The following is a 15,023-nucleotide window of genomic DNA, read 5'->3' as shown; positions in this document are numbered from 1 at the left end:
AAATTGATATCCAAAAAAGAATTTGTAAAACAATCAAGTTGGGATAACCAAAGATGAAAATCATCCACACGTGAGGTATTCGCCTAGTCGGAAAATTGAGGTCTTGGACTAGTCAAAAAACTGAATACTTGTGTATGATACATGTTCGATTTCCCCTTTGCTCTGTTATTTTCACCTTATTCTTATTACTTATTAGACCAAACCAGAAGAATTAGACCAGAGTAAACCAGAAAATGCAAAATTTACTCACCCGAAACATACACACCTGACCAAACCAGGTGAAGATAACACACCCGTAGATTGAGACCATTCCTAATTTACAGAAAGCCTTCACCATTTCATATGAATGTTTCGGCAATATCTCAAGTGTATTGGCACAAAGTCAACAACAGGCATACCAGTTCCCAGGTACAAAAAACTTCAGCTATTTAGGCTTGAAGTGATCAAGTTCCAATCATATTGCTGGCAAACAGCATAAGTTTTGCAAGAAACACGGCCGTATCATCATATGAAACAAATGGAACCACCATCACACTACATCTCAAAAACCTTCCAATTAATCTTCCTTGTATTCCTACTGCTGAAAAATGTTTCTGCAGTTTCCCAGCCCAACTATTTCTTCACAAACTGTGAAGCCAGTGCTAACTACACACAGAACAGCATATACAGAGAGAATCTGTACCAGCTCCTCTCAGAACTTGGTGGACAAGCCTCCTTATCTGACTTCTACAACATCACAAAGGGCGAAACTCCTGACATAGTCTACGGAACATTCTATTGTAGACGTGACTTGAATCGTGAGTTCTGTCGTGATTGTGTACAGGCAGCCGCGCAAATGATTATAAGAAACTGTACTACTCAGAAGGAGGCTGTTGTCTGGTACCAAGAATGCACTCTAAGGTATGCAAACCGTCCAATCTTCGGTCTAGATGAAGATGACGAACGTTACTCATGGTGGTTCAGCCCTGACAATGTATCCAATCCTAATCAGTTACAGACGGTGCTATTTAGAACCATGGGTAGTCTTATTCAGAGCGCGGCGTACAACAATAGCAACCATGGTTATGCAACTGGAGACGCCCCTTTTCCCCCGTATCCAACCTTATACGGTCTTGTTCAGTGCTCGAATGATATTCTTGGTCCACCTTGTGAAAGATGTTTGCGCCGTATTTATAGAGATATGCAAACTTGCTGTAACGGTGGGAGATTGTGGATTATGATTTTCCGGACCAATTGCCAAATGAGGTACAATATGGCTCCTTTCTATTCACCACTGGCTCCACCTCCACCTCCAAGCTTACCAGGCTCTACAGGTAAAAAGATAAACAAAAAAAGAGGGAACAAAATAGAAGATTAAACAATTCCCCTGTAAAGTTGTTTTCCCAGAAAATTTTCTTCTATTTTGTTTGTGGACTAAAGAATTATTTCATTGAGCTAACAACTTTTCTGGGGGATGAAAATCTTTTTCATAGTTTGAGGAAAGAAGAATAATGGCTTTGTAACATTTCCTTACATTAAAAGGTGCAGGCAAGGGCGTACTATTCTACATAACAAGAGTTGTTGTTCCGGTTGCTGGCTTTGTATTGCTGCTTCTTTGCGTCCTCGTGGTCTTCTGTGTCTGTAAGAGGAGGAAGAAACAGCAGACACCTTCAGGTAATTATCATTCACCGGGCAAGATTTCCTATTCTGATATCATAAACCTTAAAGCTTGAAAGTTGCTTTCATTGTTTTCCATATAATGGTAGATTTTTTTTTTTATGTTTTTACAGTTTGTGATCCGCCCATAGAAAACAATAATCCTGTTCTTAACAGCAATGAATCCAACATTGAGCAATCCAACCCTTCAGACTCATTGCAATACAGCCTGGACACAATCAAATTTGCTACGAGGAACTTCTCCATGGATAACAAACTTGGGGAAGGTGGATTTGGAGCTGTATACAAGGTATTATATCCTGAATTTTTCAACACAAATTTTCATCTTTTTTCAATCCTGGATTGAGAACTAATGAGTTTCCCATATACCCGAAACAGGGGAGGCTCCCAGATGGGCAGGAAGTGGCTGTTAAGAGGCTCTCAGAAGATTCCCGGCAAGGTCATAGAGAATTTACCAATGAAGTACAATTAGTAGCCAAGCTTCAACACAGAAACCTCGTCAAACTTTTGGGTTTTTGCTTAGAAGGGGAAGAAAAGTTGCTTATTTTTGAGTTTGTATCCAACTTGAGTCTGGACAAATTCCTATTTGGTACTGTAGTTCAACCCAAACAATCTATGTTGCATTAGGTACTATTGTACTAACTTATTCTGATTATTGCATATATCTCACTCATTGTTACGAACATCTTATAGATCCAAACAGGCGAAAGTATTTGGACTGGGAAACACGATTCAGAATCATAACAGGAATTGCACGAGGTCTTTTGTACCTTCATGTAGATTCTCGTGTCAAGATTATACACCGGGATTTGAAAACAAGCAACATTTTGCTAGATGAACAGATGAATCCAAAGATAGCAGACTTTGGCACAGCTAGGCTCATGAAAATTGACCATACACAGGCCAATACTACCAAAATATTTGGAACATTGTAAGATCTAAAATCTAATTACAATGTTCTTTAGTCATCATTTACTATGTGAAAGTTATAAATTACGATAAAATGCCTAATGTTGGGGGCCTGTGGCATCTACTGGTAACCTTAATGTTTGTGGGTAACATTTTGCAGTGGATATATGGCACCAGAGTATACAGCAGCTGGAGTATTCTCAGTAAAGTCAGATGTCTATAGTTTCGGGGTTATGGTCCTGGAGATCGTAAGTGGACAAAGCAATAATTTGTTTATTCAATCATTTGGGCAGGACAGCCTTTTAAGCCACGTAAGACATCTAAATTATGTTCTTTTGTCCTGAATTTGGTTCAAATAAGCTAATAGTAAGGTAATAAGTGATAACTATTGTATCTCATTACTTCAGGCACAGAAACTTTGGAACACAGGGACTATTATGGAACTAGTTGATCCATCACTAGGGAACAACTTTTCAAGAGCCGAAATCCTAAGATGTGTGCAAGTAGGGCTATTCTCTGTTCAAGAGGACCCTTCAAGTAGACCGACAATGGAATCAGTCCTCCTCATTCTTCAGAACAACTCCTCTGACATCCAGTTCCCACCGCGCCATTCAGCAGTATCATCTAACACAAATACGCAGGGTGAGGCTGGAGAAGATCAATTGCCAAGTCTGGAAGGTGATGAGGCTTATAGCAGAGACTCAACAGACTTGTACCCACGTTGACAAAATGACAAGTAGTCTCACATCACCAAGATATACTCTCCCTATAATATGACCTCTTCCCCCACCCCCTCACACACACATACAACCAAGAAAAACTTTTTGTAATATTCAACCGAGTTTATTTATTGAAGACATGCTTCTTTTCTTGTTCAGCTGATTAAAAATCATAAATTAACACTTGAAATGAGAAAATGATTTTGGCACACCAAATAATTGATTTTGGCACACCACTGTGAAACACAGTTCCGTACTTTACTCACAAGATGGTGTGCCAAAATTTTGGTATGCCAAAAAGTTTCCTTTGAAATGGTGTCAACAATTACAAAGATTGCATGAAATGGTGTCAACAATTACAAAGATTGCATGAAATGGTGTCTGTTTAATTTGAAACCAACACATTGCATGAAATCTGCATGACTGTTTATGTCAACAATTACACAGAAGAAGTAAAGGAGCAAACACAGCCGAACTTTTCAAAAATTAAAGCTCGAATAAGCCCTAACCCGTTCGAATTTAGGTGAAGAGATCACACCCTTAAGGCCTTAACATTAAACATCTAATTCTTCGATGCCTCGGTCTTGAGATTAAATTAGTGGCACAACATTCAATTAACCATCAATTGAATTTGAAGTATAAATACAGAATAAATTATGGAGGGGATTTAGATTAGAAATTCAATAAGCGTCTCTAATTTCCCAAATTCAGGAGTCGAAAAGTACTTAATTAAAGAGGCGCAAACACGTAAACTTGAAAGAACAAATTGAAGAAGAAAAACGTAAAAACGAAGTAATTAAAATTGAGTAGATGAGTGAAATACCTAACTTTCCAATTAGGATACTGAACTGAGAGGACTTCCAAATTGGATGATCCTTAGCAATAACCGGACTCACTACCTTTTGGGCGGACTCACTACTTTTGGGCGGTAAAAAAAATAATAGACTTGTTTATACCTATTGTAAAGTGTAAATAGACCCTTTTGCCCGTTTGGAACTCGGTAATGAATAGTGGGAAATGAGAATAAATCTAAGGTCATGTCCGGCAAAATTAGCGGTAGCGGATAGTTTTTGGGGGTTGAATAGAAAGTAACTAGTATGAGTATTTGGTAAAATTAGCGGTTGATATTGTAAAATATAATAAAAACTACTACTTGTATTGTTTAAAATTTTATTTTTATTTTATCAAACGCTACCTGCTACCTTCAAATGTTACTATTCTTAACGTTTGACAAAAACTACTCAACTGTTACCTGTACCACTAACTCACCCGTTCACTAAACACTTGCACATTTTACATGTAGTGTTTTGAATAGGTAAAAAAACGATACCCGCTACCTCAAACGTTGCTGTTGAACCTACCCTAAGTATTATTTGACAAGAAAAACAACATTATAATATCCATGATGATGAAACTTTATCTCAAACTTAGTGGATTTTTTTTTCAAAAATTAGTATTCACACCTAATACCACTTCCCAAATGGTATTGTATTGCAATAGAAGTCTATGAAGAAAAATAGATCATTTTGCTTGAACTAACATTACCATGAAAATAAATAGAGTAATTTTCTTACAAAATTAAATATATACAAATTCATTTACAATGAAACTATTTATGTTCGGCTACCAGGGGCGGCGGAGAGGGGGTGCGAGCGGGGCGACCGCACAGGGCCCCCAATGAAAAGGGCCTCGAAATTACCGTATGTATAATATATAGGTATAATTTATAACAAGAAACTCAGTTTGGCCCAGCGGTAAGTGTGGTCTGATTATACACAGAATGTCAAGGATTGATTCTTTTTGCCGAGCAATTCCGAGTTAATCTCAGTGATTGGAAAAAATTTCCAATTAAATGGCATTTTCGTAAATATGTTTCCCGAAAACTGTAGGTGGTATAAAGTTAAGTGTTGACTGTATATTTGTAGGTATTGACTGTATAGTTGCAGTTATTGACTGCATATTACTTGGTGTTGATTGTATACCACTTGTCGTTGACTGTATATTTTATGATTGCTGATGATTACTAAAATACAATATTGTTTATTGGTAAGTGATTGACTGTATATTTATAATTGTAAATTGTTTATTAGTAGAGGCTTATTGTATATTAATTGTGAGCTATTGACTGTATATTATATAGTTGTTGATGTGTTATGAAAATACAATAATGACCGTACATGTGGTCCACATTTGATGACATATCATTGTACTTTAACCCACATTTAATGGCATTTTCGTAATAAAATCATTAATTATTTACGAAAATGTCATTTGATTGGAAAGTTTTTCCAATCAATGAGATTAACTCGGAAAGGCTCCTTTTTACCAGCGCTTTTAAACAAAAAACAACTTAATTTATAAAATTCAATACTTCTTACGAATATATAAATTCATTGTTTTCATGTAAATATTATAATTTTTTTTACAATTGAAATTGTTTCAATACTTGATTTTTTTTTTTCCATCTCGTAATAATTTGAACTAAATATTGTTAATGTATGTTGAATTGTGAAAAGGGCCCGATTTTATGAAACCGCGCAGGGCCCCCAATATCTTTGCCACGCCCATATCGGCTACCAAACGAATCTTTATTCTTAATCACTCTACTTGTTTCACTTTCTCTGCAATGTCAATTGTCAAGGACTCTTTACCCTCGTTAAATTCCTATTATCGTCATTTTGCATTGTGTTTGGTGTGGATTGAAGGACTAGTTTTAGTTGGTTTAAGTCTCACTTGGTTTTCTACGCTTTGAGCCACTATTTCAAATTTAAAATGCACAGCATATCCCCGATTCCCTGGGAGTCGGGGCGTGCACTCCATTTTTTGTTTATGCTTTAGGGGTGTGGCTTGTTGTATTTTGTCTTTTTAGTTTCTACTACCTCCGTTTCAAAATGATTTTTTATACTTTTTGTTTTAGTTTGTTTCAAAATGTTCTTTATATTTTGCTTTATTCTATTCTTAGACATAAAAATTTACTACCTTACCCTTTTTACCCCCACAATATTTACAATTTTCCACTCACTTTCTCTTATTTTATTCATTATTTCCTTACATCACCCACCTTTTTACACATTTCTCTTACTTTATCCATATTTTATTATATTCTACCAACTTTTCTACTTTTGTCATAATATTTGTGCAAATAGTAATTGTAAAGATCTTTATGAAACGGAGCTAGTACGTAGTATGTTGTATGTAATTTTGTTCTTCGTTGATGGTTCTGTAAAAAAAAAAAAAAAAAAATCGGTTTTGTTGGTCTTATTTTGACTTATTTCATACAAAACAAGTTCAGTTAAGTTCACATAATATAAGTTCGGCAAAATAAGTTCTTTTTCCGGACATTTTCCGACACAAATAAGTTTATTTCAGACAAAATAAGTTTTTTCATATAAATAGGCTCAGTTAAGTTCAGACAAAATAAGTCCAATATAACAGAGCCTAAAACACTACACCAAAATTCATTGGTAGTTGGAAAAAGAAAAGGTAACATGTACTACCTCCGTTTCAAAAGTTCTTTATGCTTTGACTATAAGTTCTCACTATTATATCTATCAAAAATTATCATGAGATATCTTGTTAGATTCATCTCAAAATGCATTTTATAAATATCAACTTTTTATAATTTTTTGCCATATAGAATTGGATATATTAAAGGTCAAACATTACACCGAAATTCATGCAAATAGTAAATATAAATATCTTTTTGAAAAGAAAATAGTAATAGTCTTCAATAAATGTTTATTCCACATAATATTGTACTCGTATCAGTTAAACCATATTTTTTTTCTCCTTACCTCCCTCTTCACTTATCCCATAAACGTTCACCCATACCATAACTGTTATTTCATTTTTTATGACTTTTCTAGTTTAAAATTGCGCTTTTTCTTAAAATATGTTTTTCATGCCAACAAACCAAATGTAACCTTAAATAAGTAAATAAAAACCTTATTCAAATCGCTCATTTGAGGGGAGTAGTAGCTAGTCACGATTACATTAGGAAATGGTCGTAAGTTAGCTTGAAAGAATCATTCATTTGGAAGTGGCCTGATGTGACTCAACGCTTCCTTCAATAATCAAATACATGTACTCTATCCGTCTCTAAATATTATTCCGTTTTCTTTTAAGGTGTCTCAATATAATCTTTTTTATTTTATTTTTATCTCCTCTTTATAATTTGTGTGCTTATAACCTTGTAATTATATTATTTTATCAATAAAAAACCTTGTAATCTTATTGATTGGTTTAAATTTTGATGGATTAATGAGTTGACACTTTTATTTCTTAAATTTTATTGGCTCACAATCCTTATGAATGTTTTGTTTTCTTGTGAAAAAAGGAATTAACAAAAATAAAATTCCCCATAAAAGTACAACAAAAATTGGTAATTTTGTAATGTTTCGCGTAAAATGACAAACGGGAAAAGCATTTAGCGTGTTTAGGGAGTATTCTACTATTCCTTGACTTTGTATTACGTACTCCCTTCGATTTCTTTTAAATGCGTCACTTGTCTTTTATAATATTTTTTTAATACATCGCTTCTACATTTGATAACTTTCTACGATATTATATACTCCGTATTTCTCTCACTTTTATTAATCACCACACAAAATATCTTATTGCTTCTCTCTGGCTCAAGGTCCCACCTATATAATAAAAAGAAAATTATCACAATCTCTCACATCTATCGTTGTGATGGTCCACATTGTTGTTTTAATTTAATAAATAAATTATCTACTTGGCTACTTACATCATTTAATACTAATTTTATATAAATCTCCTGAAACTATGTTTTTTTTTTGTGTTACCACCCGTTTCACCATCAGGACTAATTCGGATTCGAGGTGAACTATGAATAGATAAGTTCAAGTCTCCTGCCAATTATTATTGCGGCCGGTTCACCATTGGGTTTAGGGTTGAGGATTTAGGGAATGCAAGTAATGCATTTAAAAAAAATTAACGAAGGGGGTAGTATTTTAGCTAAGTGGTATCTCGTAGCTCCTTCAATTCCCACAATGTCTTTATTTTTTATTACTTTTATAGGATTGGTAAGGAGAATGATATAACTCTACTGAATTACGAAATATCACTTATCAGTTATTACAGTCTAGGCAATCCAAATACGTGTGTCAACACTTGAGAGAAGATCAGAAGAGTGAATGATAAGAGAATCCACACTCCTAAATACTTCCTCCGTTTTTAAATAGCTCCACCATTTTGACTTTGACACTATTTGTTTGTCTTGCTTTGACCTTAATTTTCTCCTAATAAATAAAATTAAAAATTATTATACAAAGTATTATTAGGTTTGTCTTAATATATATTTTAAATATATCAACCTTTTATAATTTTTACTAATACATAATTATAAGTATTGATGGTCAAATTTATACATTGACAAACGTAAAAGTCAAAACGATGCAACTATTTAGGAACGGAAGAAGTATAACATTAATGACGAGGCTCCAGGTCGCAATGTGAATATCCATAATTATACTCTTTTTTGACTTTGTACAACGTAGTATTTTTAATTCTTTTTACATATACAACGTAGTATCATGACAACTACGGTCTACGGAAAAAGATGTGGGATTGTAGGTGCATCTCCAAAACAAACGCCTAGGATTAGTGTGCCAATGTCATAAAACTATGCAAGACATCAAATCCAATCTAATCTAATATTTTATTTGATCTTTGATACTCGTAACGTTTGTGATTTTTACACTATTCACATATTCTACTTTAATCATTATTATACATAAGATAAAATATAGTCACGAGATCTTGTTAGATTCGTCTTAATGTTTATTTTCAAAATATTAACTTTTTATATTTTTTACTTAAAGAGAATTAAAGATAATAATGATCAAAGTTGTGCATTGACATGCGTGAAAGTAACAAACGTTGCCAATAAAAATAAACGGAGGAAGTATATTATTACATAATTAAATATGACATTGCTCAGCTATTAGAGCGACACGTAGGAAATCATTAGTTCAGCCAATAAAAAAAATAAGATTTCTAATCTATTTTAGATTAAAAAATTCTTCTGCCACGTAGATAAATAATTAGGTGCTATATAAATATTTTAATTAATTAATTACTAATACAACCCTAATTATTAAAGAATAAATCTAATAAAATAATAATACATCACACGTTTATGCACAACGGTCTTTAATCCAAGATCAAACACTTTAATAACACTTAAAATACGAGGATATCAATTTCCTACCATGTGACATTCTAGCTAAATATCCATAGTTTATCTCTTCCCTAAAAAAAAGTTAAAAAAAAAATAGAGTAAACCTCACCCCATGTGGATACCGCAAATTTTTGGCTATACCCGGGTACAGCCAAAGCTGGCTGTACCCCCATCCAAAACGATGTCGTTTTGTGTTGTTTAAAATGAACATTAATATACTGGTACAAAAATGAACATTTACTATTTCGGAAATGAACATTTATTTATTTATTTGGAATGAACATTGACTATTTTGGAAATGAACATTTATTTATTTATTTGGAAATAAACTACAAAAATGAACATTTACTATTTCGAAAAAGAACATTTATTTAGTTATTTGGAATGAACATTTACTATTTTGGAAATGAACTTTTATTTATTTATTTGGAAATAAACAATATAGGCGCTTGTAAAAACATAAAAGACCAATGAAGTGAATAATTTCATTATGAACATTAACCATATATTTATTGTGAACAAACAAATAAACAAAAAAGAACAAATAATTCAACAAAAAAGAACAAACAATATAAAAAAGAACATAAAATTCCAGAAAAAAGAACAACCAATACAACAATTATGAACAATTTTATGATGAATTTTAAAGCCAACATGAAAAAACAAACAATACAACATGAAAGAACAAATACTGGTACAAAAATGAACATTTACGATTTCGGAAATGAACATTTATTTATTTATTTGGAATGAACATTTACTATTTTGGAAATGAACATTTATTTATTTATTTGGAAATAAACTACAAAAATGAACATTTACTATTTCGAAAAAGAACATTTATTTAGTTATTTGGAATGAACATTTACTATTTTGTAAATGAACATTTATTTATTTATTTGGAAATAAACAATATAGGCGCTTGTAAAAACATAAAAGACCAATGAAGTGAACAATTTCATTATGAACATTAACCATATATTTATTGTGAACAAACAAATAAACAAGAAAGAACAAATAATTCAACAAAAAAGAACAAACAATATAAAAAAGAACATAAAATTCCAGAAAAAAGAACAACCAATACAACAATTATGAACAATTTTATGATGAATTTTAAAGCCAACATGAAAAAACAAACAATACAACAAGAAAGAACAAATACTGGTACGAAAATGAACATTTACTATTTCGGAAATGAACATTTATTTATTTATTTGGAATGAACATTTACTATTTTGGAAATGAACATTTATTTATTTATTTGGAAATAAACTACAAAAATGAACATTTACTATTTCAGAAATGAACATTTATTTATTTATTTGGAATGAACATTTACTATTTTGGAAATGAACATTTATTTATTTATTGGGAAATAAACAATATAGGCGCTTGTAAAAACATAAAAGACCAAAGAAGTGAACAATTTCATTATGAATTTTAAAGCCAACATGAAAGAACAAACAATACAACAAGAAAGAACAAAAAATAAAGCAGATAATTATTATGAACAAAAAAATAAACAAAAAATAACAAAAAATTCAACAAAAAATAACAAACAATATAAAAAAGAACAAAAAATTCCAGAAAAAAGAACAAACAATACAACAATTATGAACAATTTTATGATGAATTTTAAAGCCAACATGAAAGAACAAACAATACAACAATAAGTTTGATGAATGAATTTAAAAAACAACAAGAAAGAACAAACAGTACAACAAGAAAGAACAAACAATACAAAAAGAAATAATAAAAGATTAATGAAGAGTTTAATTATGAACATTAACCATATGATTATTATAAACAAACAAATAGACAAGAAAGAACAAGCAATATTAAAAAAAACATAAAGTTCTAGAAGAAATAACAAAAAATACAACAATTATGAAAATTTGATGATGAATTTAAAAAACAACATGAAAGAACAAACAGTACAACAAAAATGAACAAACAGTACAACAAGAAAGAACAAACAGTACAATGAGAATGAACCAACAGTACAATAAAAAAGAACAAACAGTCGACAAGAATGAACAAACAATATGAGCGCGTCATTTTGGGGGGTACAGCCAGAGTTGGCTGTACCCGGGTATAGCAGTTAGCAATTGGATGTTATCCCACTCATGAATAATATGATTATATTTTAATCTTTAAGATAAATCATAGATAAATCTACGTTCCATAAATATCGTACTATGGTTGAATTTTACTCCTCTAATACATTACTTTGACTCTTAATATCTCCAATCGTGTGTAAGTTTATAAAAAAAAATGATGTTTAGAAAATACTCCGTACATAACAATACAAATCTAGCTAACACGACCACACATGACTACAATTTTTTTACGTATGAATCACAAAGTTGGCCAAATTCGTAGTGTGAATAATGTAAAAGACTAAATGCTGTGATATTTACGGGACAGAGGAAGTATATAATTTGATTCATTTTCTGAAAATGTAAAGACCCCTCCCCCCCCCCAATATTAGGGTTTGTTTGTTTCAACTTTAATTTATTTATTTTGACCTATTTCATCAACAAAATAAGTTCAAATAAGTTAATACTTCATAAAAGTTAATATAAGTTCAATTCAGCAAAAATATTTGGGAAATTCTCTTTGGTAGCAATGAACTTTTGCAAATTCTTAATGATAGCAAAATATTTATCAAATCCTCCTAAATAGCATTATTTTTTAAAATTTTCTCTGTGGTAGCATTAATTTTTTTGATTACCACATAATTAGAAAATAAACACCTAATTAACCAAATAAAAAAATAATCACCTAATTATAAATAAATAAATAAAACACCAAAGTTTTGTCTTAGTGGGGAAACTGGATCATTATGTTACAAATTGAACCAATTGCTTGTCGGGTTTCCCATCTTCACGAATTGGAACCCAATATAACACCAAATATGTCCCGACGTCATCAACAAATGGTGTGTCCGTGTGTATGTTCTGTAGCATCAATTCATTATCAAAATAAATAACTATACCATGAAGAATCGAAGATGGATATGCCAAAGTATGTGTGGGGGTGGCCGGAGGGTCGAGCTTGGGTAAGTGGCCCTGGAATTTGGTGCAGTTCGATTTTCTCTGGTGGCCGTTTGTGGTGGTGGGTTAGAGGAAGAGAGGAAGAATTACGGTTAAAGTTTTCTAGAAAAAAAAAGAGTTAACCCAACGTTAAAGTTGAAAATTCTTTACTTTTTAAAAATATAACGGAACTTGTTAACATTGGGTTGGCGACAAGGATAAAAATGATTAACTTTTGCAACTACAAGGGTACAATATGTAAAATTTAAAATATTTGGATACAACATAGAAAACAATGAATTACAGGGATACAACGTAGAAAAAACCTTTTTTTTTATCTAGACAATTTTGCTATGTATGCGTGCGTGACACATGTATGTTATTATTGTAGGGTTACCAGAGGGCCATACGATACTTAGGCGTTGGACAAACCGTGGCAAAAAAAAATCGTAAGGCATGGGCGCTGCTCATGGGCGCTGCTCGCAGCTCGCAGCTCGCAGGCACCATGGGCGCTGCTCATGGGCGCTGCTCGCAGCTCGCAGGCACCATGGGCGCTGCTCATGGGCGCTGCTCGCACAATGGGCGCTGCTCATGGGCGCTGCTCGCAGCTCGCAGCTCGCAGCTCGCAGCTCGCAGCTCGCAGCTCGCAGCTCGCACAATGGGCGCTGCTCGCAGCTCGCAGGCACCATGGGCTCTGCTCATGGGCGCTGCTCGCAGCTCGCAGGCAAGCACCATGGGCGCTGCTCATGGGCGCTGCTCGCAGCTCGCCGGCAAGCACCATGGGCGCTGCTCATGGGCGCTGCTCGCAGGGTGGGCGCTGCGCTGGCACCATGGGCGCAGGCGCTGCTAGGCGCTGGCAAGCACCATGGGCGCTGGCGCTGCTCATGGGCGCTGCGCTGGCACCATGGGCGCTGCTCATGGGCGCTGGCACCATGGGCTGGCAGGCACCATGGGCGCTGCTCATGGGCGCTGGCACCATGGGCTGGCAGGCACCATGGGCGCTGGCACCATGGGCTGGCAGGCACCATGGGCGCTGCTCATGGGTGCTGCAAGGCACCATGGCACGCATGCAAGGCACATGGGCCAAGGCATGAAAAGGGCATGGCATGGCACAAGGCAAGGCACGGGATGGCATGGCCCAACACGACATGCAAGGGCAAGGCACGGCCCAAGCAAGGCATGCAAAGGCATGGAATCCATAGGCACAACGATCGGACCACATGCCACAATGCTCCGACTATAAGCACACGATACCAATGAATCCGACCATGAGAAAGTCTCAAAAGATGGGTTAAACCATTCAAGACTTAAATGTAGCCCTCCAATGCCCCAAAAGATTGTTGAGTGCTCACTTACAATTGTGAGATCGGTTGGTGGTTTTCTTTCCCGAAAACTTTCCAAAAATAGCAACCCGGGCACCCCCCGAGGTCCCAAAATAAAAATTTCCAACACCAATGTTTTCTATATATATTTATATGTCTTTTCCTATTTTTTGGGATTTTTTGGGATTTTTTTGATTTTTTTGGGATTTTTCCCGTTTTTACCCCTATTTTCCCCATTTCCGGGAAAAAAAATAATTTTTTTGCAAAAAAAAATCACCAAAATTAAGCTTAATGCCCATATAAAGTTTTCCAACAAAAAAAACGGGGCATTATTATCACAAAAACTCAAGTTTTGAGCCATTATTACGTTACTGTCACTTGGGTGTTCACTAGAAAATTATAGCTAATTCAAAATAAACCTCTATAGGGGGAGGGTGAGAGTGGAAGGATGGCTGGGCGCTGGTGGGCATAGGCACTCTCTTGTGGGCAGCGATGGGCATGGTCGGCCCCCCTACGACACTACACATGCCCATCGCATTCGAGGGACGACGGTGGGATTATTCGAGGGATGGAAAATTTTTCGGGGATGACGGTGGTGGACCGGGTGCCCGAGATATGGCCCGAGACCCGACTTGACCCGGATTTTTTTTTTTTTGATAAAAAAATACCCACAAAGCATTGACGGATTTTGTTGTTGGCTATAAGAATTTGTGGGATGACGGTGGTGGATTCGGCCCGCTATACGGAAAAAGTCCCGACTTGACCACGAGTTTTTACGGCTCGATTGACGGAGTTTTCGGGGGATGACGGTAGTGGAATTGGCCTGCGACACGGCCATAGTACCGACTTGACCTCGAGTTTTCGTTGGTCGGAAACAAAATCCAACGATGCATTGAGGGAATTTTTCGGCTCCGTAAATTCGGGGGATGACGGTGGTGGATTTGGCCCGCAATACGGCTAACGTCCCGACTTGACCTCGGTTTTTCGTGTGCTGCAATGGTCCCGCGGTCGTCTCTCGGATGGGTTAGCGGAGGGGAGTTTGGGACTTGTCGACCGGATGCGGTCTGTTCTTGCGGGCAGCGGAACGAGCAGCCTACGAGCGCGGACTAAAATCTAGTTGACGTCGTCCTTCGAACAAACCTCGTAGGAATTGTGACGGATTTTGTTGTTGGCTTTA

At 35.1% G+C, this 15,023-nt stretch overlaps 1 protein-coding gene across 2 annotated transcripts; it reads left to right on the top strand.

Moving 5' to 3' along the window:
• Window positions 1-3,434, top strand: LOC110792162 (cysteine-rich receptor-like protein kinase 10). Of its 2 annotated transcripts, none has more exons than XM_056830635.1 (7): window positions 1-1,313; window positions 1,528-1,653; window positions 1,770-1,945; window positions 2,035-2,245; window positions 2,350-2,587; window positions 2,726-2,876; window positions 2,973-3,434. In XM_056830635.1, exons 1-7 carry the CDS (start codon window positions 509-511, stop codon window positions 3,288-3,290), a joined length of 2,025 nt encoding a protein of 674 aa, XP_056686613.1. In that variant the 5' UTR covers window positions 1-508; the 3' UTR covers window positions 3,291-3,434. The 2 variants fall into 2 exon arrangements, with proteins under 2 accessions (XP_056686613.1, XP_056686612.1); XM_056830634.1 differs by having other exon boundaries at window positions 2-1,313; window positions 1,522-1,653.
• Window positions 3,435-15,023: the final 11,589 nt, after the last annotated feature.

This window comes from Spinacia oleracea, chromosome 6 (assembly GCF_020520425.1).
Source record: "Spinacia oleracea cultivar Varoflay chromosome 6, BTI_SOV_V1, whole genome shotgun sequence".
Taxonomy (NCBI): Eukaryota; Viridiplantae; Streptophyta; class Magnoliopsida; order Caryophyllales; family Amaranthaceae; genus Spinacia; species Spinacia oleracea.
The sequence above is the reverse complement of the archived record's forward strand: the minus strand, read 5'-3'. Positions and strand labels throughout refer to the sequence as shown.

Coding starts and splice junctions, on each gene's coding strand:
- LOC110792162 (XM_056830634.1), top strand. CDS start 509: ATGAAACAAATGGAACCACCATCACACTACATCTCAAAAACCTTCCAA. Junction 1,654..1,769: donor GAAACAGCAGACACCTTCAG/GTAATTATCATT, acceptor ATGTTTTTACAG/TTTGTGATCCGCCCATAGAA. Junction 1,946..2,034: donor GATTTGGAGCTGTATACAAG/GTATTATATCCT, acceptor TACCCGAAACAG/GGGAGGCTCCCAGATGGGCA.